Source organism: Centrocercus urophasianus, unplaced genomic scaffold, assembly GCF_019232065.1.
Source record: "Centrocercus urophasianus isolate 14NV4802_14NV808 unplaced genomic scaffold, USGS_Curo_1.0 seq_7, whole genome shotgun sequence".
NCBI classification, from domain to species: Eukaryota; Metazoa; Chordata; class Aves; order Galliformes; family Phasianidae; genus Centrocercus; species Centrocercus urophasianus.
The window spans coordinates 644,951-653,446 of NW_024885310.1; the positions used below are offsets into that span (position 1 = coordinate 644,951).

An 8,496-nucleotide genomic window follows, 5' to 3' on the forward strand; every position below is an offset into this window, starting at 1 on the left:
CTACAGAGCCGCCCCACCGCGCCCGCCCATGGGTTGAGCGCGCTCCGCCAATGAGGCAGCGTGGGGCGGATCGGAGCGGGGCGCGGATTAGCCGGAGCGACAGTCAAGTGCGGGGAGAGCGCTACGCGGATTGGTCGAAGGGAAGACGAGGGGGCGGGGCCAAGGGGCAGCAGTCTGAGGAGAGGAGGCGGGAGGTGCGGACGTTCGTGTGGAGCGGTGGGAATTGCTGGCAGGTAGCGTGGAGATTGGATGGGTAATCAAAGTAGAAATTGCGATAAGCGGATCTGCAGACAGAACTGATAGCTAGGCAGCACAGGGTGAGGGGAGTTAGGCCAGAATGTAAGGAATTAGGAAATTTCTTGCAGTTTTTATGCTCATCTTTGTCTCTGGGCTCTTTGTAATTGAAGGCTGTATAAGAGTTTTTAGCAACCTGTGTAGCAAAAAGAACCACTGAGAACTAGCTGGAATAATTATCAATGTTTTCTTTTCTTTCACACAGAACACCATGGCAGCCCATTGGGAGAAAAAATCTGAAGAAAGAAATCACAAAAGTGCCCAAAATGGTGCTCAGGCTCCTCAGGCACAGTGGGGAAGAGCATGGTGAGAGAAACTCAATTGTCATAGATTTCACATTGGTTCTTTCTTTTATAGATGTCACGTTGCTTTTGAACTGCATGCTGTTATTAAAAGATGAGTGCAGTGTTAATGATAATGAGCTGTACCATCAGTTGCTAAGAAAGGTTTCCTCAAGGTTTCTAAATGTGGAACTTGTCAGACAGCTTGGGTTGCGACACAGCCTTTCTTGCAAAAAAAAGAAAAAGAAGATACATTGTATAAATGGGTGATAATTTGTACTTTCTTCAAAGATTGAACAAAATATTTGCTGCCTTTTGGAAAACAAACAGCTATCTGTGCTATTGGCACATGCTGTAGCAAGACTTAAGAGCCATGCTGTGAAAATATAGTGCAAATGTTATTAGAGTGTTAATACAGTGCAGCTGGAAGCAGCCATGGCTGTTCATATGGCTTCCACAGATGTTGGTGCTGCAGCACATTCAGCTTCTGGCTGTCGAAGATCTGTCTTGTCTGTGTTTCCAAGCTTTGCAGAATGTTTCTGTGATTCTGTTACTGGTTCCAACTGAACCCTCTACCAGTTATACCTGTGACTGTCATAAAACAAACTAGCAAAAAAATCAAACTGGCTAAATGAGAATTATTAACTGGAAAGCTGGGGAAAAAAAAAATAAGTTCTGTTCTTGCTTACAGGGAGGTAGACTGGTTTTCCTTGGCAAGCATTCTTTTCCTACTCGCATTTGCACCACTTATCGTGTATTACTTCATCATGTCCTGCGACCAGTACCAGTGCTCTCTGACTGATCCACTCATCAACTTGCTCATGGGGAATAAACATCTGTCTGACATCTGGAACAAGACTCCTTCACTGACTTATACGGCTGTTGGCATCTATGCTGCTTGGGTTGCTTTCCAGGTGTGTTATTGAATTATGATCTAGTGGCTGTTGTTAAAAGCAACTCTTTCTTTAATTTACATGGAAGATAATAGAACGTCATGCTGTCTTTCTACTTTTTTTGTTTATCACTTTCTGTGTCTTGGAATCCAAACAAACTTTGCACACTTGAAAAACAAATGTATAGGATATTGGTGTCAGAAGAGTACACCACTGTAGTTTGATGGGTCACATTGCTTGTAGAGCTGTATGTCACGATACCAAATAAAGTAGGAGCGTGTATGTGTGTGCAAGCATGCATCTACTCTTCAGAGGAAACAAGAATAGAACTGATTGGAATCCTGTGAGTGCTTAAGGTAATTGAAAAGTAATCTGCCAGATGAAAATGTCAAGAATTACTGGGGGATTACTTGGATCTTAAATGTTCGGGATACCAGTACTGATTTACCTGTGAGAGAAGGTTGCCCAGCAATTGCTGTTCTTTCTGTCAAGTCTCATGTAACACCACACTAACTCACTGTGTCCAGCAGTGAGCCAGAGGATAATGCTTGCTCCTGCAGATGCTCTATGACATGACTACTTTATACAAATATAAACTCAGCTGCCTTGAATGAATTTTATGAGTCAGAGATGATGTGGTTTATTAAAATAAAGCCATCCTATAACAAAAATATTGATTTATTTAAATTAAGACATAGTAAATATATCAAACTAGTTGTAGAAGGAGTAGGTAGACTGTAAAAGTGTACTTACTTGTGAATTACAACTTCTTTGTAAAAAAAAAAAAAAAAAAATCCGCAAACTGCTGCCATTGTTGTGTTATAAGTAAGTGACTTACTTATAATAGGTTAAATTAAAGGATGAGGAGCCAAATCTAGTTGGCAACTCTCCTCCTTGTGAAAAAAACGGCCATAATCATATATGAAGTGCATCTTTAAAATCTTTAGTAGCTGGCACATGTTTCTAGTCTAAAATCACAACAGCCACTCCTACAATGTTTGTTGATTGAGTACTTCATTGAAACTGCTGTGTGTTATCTTCTGTTATGTGTATGAAAGCGTCTGGGGATTTTCTCTTGTCCATTTTTTACTGTTAATATGTCTGTCACTTCTAGGTGATTTTGTATGTGTTTGTTCCTGACTTCTGCCACAAGTTTCTTCCTGGATATGTAGGAGGTGTACAAGAAGGTGCTGTCACTCCTGCTGGTAAGCTTTTCCTTGGAGTATACTACAACATACTCATATTTTTTCTGAATGACTGCCCTTCTGTACTTCATTTTTAATAATCTATTTCTATCTGGAGGAAACTTGGACATAAATGTTTTTACTCTCCATATGTTTATTTAAAGTAATCAAACAAATCATTCATCTTCTTCTAGAATTGATTGTAGAATTTCTGTCTCTTATTGCTAGTAAAACTGTTGGTTGTGCAATTAGGTGATTCATGCCTAAAGAAAATACAGAAAGCAGTGTAGCAGCAGTGGAAAAATACAGATTGTAAGCAGCAAAATTACACATCAACAGCAGACTATTGCTGGTATCTGACAATGCAATCACAACTTTTTTAGCCAAGGTAACTTGCAAAATCTGAGCAAAATGTGTGATGTGAGCAAAGGGTAATGTGAAACCTTAGTAAATTTCAGGTGAGGTTGCAAATCCACCATTTTGTGAAGAGAGTGAAGAAAAAGCTTAGCCTGAGAGGTTCTAGCACAGTATAATGAAACTCAGAAAAGCACCTTAAGGTTGGAAAGGTGATGTTTCAAGGCAGGTAAGGAGAGACGCTCATTTCATGAGCATGGGTGTTGAGCTTCTAGATACTGCATGCATGTCCATATTAATAACTGTACTAATGAGCTATCAGTAGTATTGATCTTCTTCACTTTTTAGGTGTAGTAAATAAGTATGAAGTCAATGGACTCCAAGCTTGGATCATTACCCACGTACTTTGGTTTGCAAATGCCTATTATTTCCACTACTTCTCACCTACCATCATTTTTGACAATTGGATTCCTCTCCTGTGGTGTGCCAATATCCTGGGATATGTGGTTTCCACATTTGCGATGATTAAAGGCTACTTCTTCCCTACTAATGCCAAAGATTGGTATGTGTTTTCTAATAATACAAGAGTGCAGGAATTCAGACATATAGCTGGGCCAGTGTACAACTGTGATTTTTTGCTTAACAAAGACATGCAGCATGAAACAGAGAATGGTGCATGTCTAGTAATTGTTGCAGCCTCAGTGTCATGAATATATCTGTCTTGCATGTGTCCAACAAGTAAGATTATACTTGAAGCGCTGAAAAGTGATACCAAGTTTCAACTAGGATGCCCCCAAATCTTAAAATGGATCTTTTACTAATGAAATGCTTTGGTTGGATCACTTTGTGTGAACTTACTTACAACATGATGTGGTTTTAGGTTTTTTTATCACTGTTACATCAAGCACCTTGGAAAATAATTTGAAATGTATAATTGGAATAGTAAGCACTTTCATTTATAATAACTATATAAATTTCTAATCTTTTCTATTTTCAAGCAAATTCACTGGCAACTTCTTTTACGACTACATGATGGGGATTGAATTTAACCCTCGAATAGGGAAGTGGTTTGATTTCAAGCTGTTCTTCAATGGACGCCCTGGTATTGTAGCCTGGACTCTGATTAACCTTTCGTATGCTGCTAAACAGCAGGAGCTGTATGGTCACATAACCAACTCAATGATCCTTGTTAATGTCCTTCAGGTAAATTGAGAGGAGGAGATTAAGATATCAATTTGAAAATAAACTAGTATTAAAGTAGGAAAAATACCTGCACTGAATTTGAACTTACACTGTTCTGCCTGGCCTGACCAATATCATGCAGTGATGATGTGCTGGGTCTTGCTTCTTTACACATTTTCATTCAGAAGGCTGCTGGGAAAAATCCAGTGTATCTGTTAGTGCAAGGAGAATAGTTGTGTTACTTATTTTGGTTAACGCTGCTTGGCTTGTTACTTTTTTAGCTCTGCAAACGTAGTGTAGTTCTTCCTATATATGTTATGTTCCTCTTAATGCTCTTATCATTGAGGTATTAAAAACACAGGTTAGTTTTGAGATCTTAACCACAAGACAGCACAGAAATTTCAGGTTGATACTGTTAAATAGGATGCCAGTGTTATGTTATTAATGTATGGAATCGTAGAATCACAAGGTGGGAAAGGACCTACAAGATCATCTAGTCTAACTGTCCTCCATTACCATTGCTACCACAAGCACTAAACCAGATCTATTAGCTCCTCATCCAGACACCTCGTGAACACTGCCAGGGACGGCAACTCCACCACCCCCCTGGGCAGCCATTCCAGTGCCCGACCATTTTGAGAGAAAAAGTTTCTCCTTATGCTTAATCTCAACCTCCTCTGGTACAACTTGTGGCCATTTCCTCAGATCCTGTTTGTTGCCTGGCAGAAGAGGCCAAACCCCTCCTCATCACAACCTCCTTTCAGGAAGCTGTAGAGTGCAGTGAGGTCTGCCCTGAGCCTCCTCTTCTCCAGACTGAACAATCCCAGCTCCCTCAGCAGCTCCTCATAAGACTTGTGCTCCAGACCCCTCACCAGTTTTGTTGCCCTTCTCTGGCCACCTTCCAGGGCCTGAATGTCTTACTTGTAGTGAGCGAATGGAGAATCGTTGCAGTGAGTGATGTAGAATCATTCTTTTTCAGGGTATTTATGTTTTGGACTATTTCTGGAATGAAGCCTGGTATTTGAAAACCATTGATATCTGCCACGATCATTTTGGATGGTACTTGGGCTGGGGAGACTGCGTTTGGTTGCCTTACCTCTACACTCTGCAGGTAAAGATAGGGTAAAACCTTTGGGCTAAAAGGAAAGAAGCTTTCCAGAAACGTTTTCTCTAGCAGATTGGTGTTTATCTTATTTTCTTTTCTTATAGCTTGAATACTGACTATTACTACGCTCTCTGTAATAATTTCATTGTATGAGAGCCTTCTGTCCCTGCGTGGAATTAACATCTTCTCTCTTTTGTACCTCTTTCTGTCACTGTCTGTTGTTTCATCTGCGTATTTTTTTTAATTCCCTTCAGTCCCTTTCTGTACTCCTTTCTGTTGGATGGTCGTTTGACTGGTTTGTGTTTTCTTCCTCCCCCTTTCCCATTTGGTCACCACCCACACAATTTTTCCCTTTTTCTTCTGTAACCTAAGAAATGCATCAGTGGAAAGAAAGTAGATGTATGATGCAGGATTTCCTGAAAAAGATTCCATCTTAGTGCTGATAGGATGAATTTTTGTGCTCTTTCTAATACTCTGTCCTGGGTCACTGTAGGTCAAAGAATTCATCTGGCAGCTGTGGTGTGTTTTTAAAGTAAATCACTGCATGTCTCTGTTCTGTCTCCCAGGGTTTATATTTGGTTTACCACCCTGTGCAACTCTGCACAGCTAATGCCATCGGGATCTTGGCGTTGGGCTTGGTTGGCTACTATATCTTCAGAATGACAAACCACCAGAAAGATCTCTTCCGCCGTACCAACGGCAACTGCAAGATATGGGGCAAAAAGCCCAACTACATTGAGTGCTCCTACATGTCTGTGGATGGGACCAAGTACTACAGCAAGCTGCTGACCTCAGGGTTCTGGGGGTGGGCACGCCATTTCAACTACACTGGAGATCTGATGGGCTCCCTGGCCTATTGTCTGACCTGTGGGTTTGAACACATCTTGCCTTACTTCTACATTGTTTATATGACTATTCTGCTAACTCACCGTTGCATTAGGGATGAACACCGTTGTTACAGCAAATACGGGAAAGACTGGAAACGCTACACTGCTGCAGTACCCTACCGGCTCCTACCAGGGCTGTTTTAAGGTGACACAGAATCTGAGGGAAATAAGCTTTCTTCTAAATGAAAAGAGCTTATTTGCACAGGTAAACTAACAAAAAAACGTTGGAATAGACACCATTCTCTGGGGAACAAAAGGTGCCTGGAAAACTGTCCTTAATGTACTGAGGGAACATGCTTCTGGTAAGCAGGCAGACTGCGTAAAGAAAATGAAACAAGGCACAGAATTGGCCTTTTTAATAGACATCTCCTGAAAGGTCTGTTTTACCAGGAACTCTTCTTTCCTCTCTCAGAACTACCTTGGAATTGAAGAAAAGTTGCATGCATTTAGACTACAGAAATCTCTCCAGTGCTGGGAGGAGGCCTCAATCTTCACAGCAGCCAAGTACTTGAAGGCAGTTACCAGTGAATTAGAGGAGGAGGGAAATAATGGTGTGATCGCTTCAGGAAAGGAACAGTATGGTTGCTTGTGACAGTTATAACCTTCAGTGGGTAATGTTCTGAAGGAGTCTGGGTTTGCTTTCAAGAGTTTAACGTGGGAAATATCTAAACTGGTGTTTTGGAAGATTGGTGTAATCTGACTCACAAGTATTTGTGCAGGCTAATGTAAGTTGGTATGGCTCAATAATTCCATTAGCACTGGAGATACGTGGTCTGTGACCAAGCGGTTATTATTGTCATACTGAAACTAAACTTGCTTTTTGAAGATACGGAGTATAGGTTGATTTCTTTACTGTGGATAGAAAACTTTGTTCACTGTCATTTTTATCTAAAATAATGTTTGATGTTTGTAATAGTTTGAGAAGTAAAAGCTTAGTTTGAAGACAAGTAAAAAAAAAAATACAGCCAATTTTCCTTTCAGCTGTTTCTTTTCTTGTTAATAGTTATCTTTCAAAGTTACAGGATTCAAGAGGAGCTCTTGGAAAATACAGTCCAAGGAGCAAATTCAAGAATGCAGAAGTGAAGCACAAACAAAAAGGGAGGATCAGAATATACCAACTATGCTTGTAATGAGTTTGGTAGCTGTGTTCACATAAATACACCATTTTTTATAGTAAGTAGAGAACTATATGAACTGATTTCTTGTAGGAGATGCTGAATGCACTGGCAGATATGAATGAGATGTGTTGGAATGCCTTTTAGTTCTGCTGCAGTGTTCCTGAAGGGATGGCTTTCCCAGGTGAGAAAGGATTTCTCCAGTTCTCGAGAACAAATGCAGCATGAGGTTGGGCTGTGTCTCAGGGCAGGATTTACAAGTGTGTATAGAGATGCCTTCGTGGAGAAACCTGACTCTATCACTGATACTATCTCTAGGCCTGATAACTGTTGTGTCATTGGCAGATAGTCATGAAATACTTTGGCGTGTATTGAAGCTGTTAGGAGTAGCTGTATCTGATCATTTCTGCTCTCTAATTCTGAAACATTCCTGTGGAGTGAAAAAACTTATGTTAAGATGAACCTTAACAGTTTGCCAAGGGGCAGTGCTTGTAATACATCAGAGTGCTTGTTTTGGAGGAAGGAGAGTGTAGGATGCAAGGGCTGGTGGAGCCCATCGGTTGCTGGCACCTCACTGCTTATGCTGACCCAGATTTTGCTGGAGTAATTGGATAGTTTCTTGTCTCGACTTGCCTGAGACCACACACTTGTATCCTTTTCTTGAATAGTAGCCTTGGAATTTGTACTGACAGCATGCTGATAATGCCAAGGCTCTTTAAATATTGTGAGATAATCTGAGCTCTAAATCATGGTAGCCTTGCACCACATGGCATGTTCCTGTCTTTTTCACTGATAAGTCCTGGATGACCAATGGAAGAAATTGCCCAATTAAGGCCAATAAAAAAAAAAAAAAAATCAACATTTAAAAAATAAAATTAGGGTAATTTGAAGTGAAAGAGCAATACTGTGAGTAATGAGAACATTATGCATTCAAACGATTCTTCAGAGCAATTTCTGTCACTTCTAACATTAGACATAGGTTTTTCTGTACTGTTTGACATTGGATTGTGGAAGGACTTTTATCTGTTTACTTGATGCAGAATTAGCTGCAGCTGTTGAGGACTTTACCCTGCAGATAACCTAGCTGCTGCATGTGAGAATTCTTTGGGAGACTTAAGCTCAGGGTAGGAAGCAATTGGTTGTGAGGTTTTTCAAGCAAGGGGCCATCGCTGGGTTAAACTCACATCCTCTCTGATGTAAG

General features: G+C 40.6%; 1 protein-coding gene across 4 annotated transcripts; it reads left to right on the forward strand.

Moving 5' to 3' along the window:
• The first annotated feature begins 163 nt into the window (after positions 1-163).
• DHCR7 (7-dehydrocholesterol reductase) lies at positions 164-7,160 on the forward strand. Of its 4 annotated transcripts, none has more exons than XM_042837325.1 (8): positions 164-233; positions 500-600; positions 1,267-1,489; positions 2,583-2,673; positions 3,355-3,568; positions 4,005-4,209; positions 5,168-5,299; positions 5,860-7,160. In XM_042837325.1, the coding sequence occupies exons 2-8, from the start codon at positions 506-508 to the stop codon at positions 6,322-6,324; spliced, it is 1,425 nt and encodes a 474-aa protein (XP_042693259.1). In that variant the 5' UTR covers positions 164-233; positions 500-505; the 3' UTR covers positions 6,325-7,160. The 4 variants fall into 4 exon arrangements, with proteins under 4 accessions (XP_042693259.1, XP_042693260.1, XP_042693262.1 ...); XM_042837326.1 differs by having other exon boundaries at positions 214-253; XM_042837328.1 differs by lacking the exon at positions 164-233 and adding an exon at positions 248-317.
• The last annotated feature ends 1,336 nt before the right edge of the window (positions 7,161-8,496 follow it).

Coding starts and splice junctions, on each gene's coding strand:
- DHCR7 (XM_042837325.1), top strand. CDS start 506: ATGGCAGCCCATTGGGAGAAAAAATCTGAAGAAAGAAATCACAAAAGT. Junction 3,569..4,004: donor CCTACTAATGCCAAAGATTG/GTATGTGTTTTC, acceptor TCTATTTTCAAG/CAAATTCACTGGCAACTTCT. Junction 4,210..5,167: donor TCCTTGTTAATGTCCTTCAG/GTAAATTGAGAG, acceptor ATTCTTTTTCAG/GGTATTTATGTTTTGGACTA.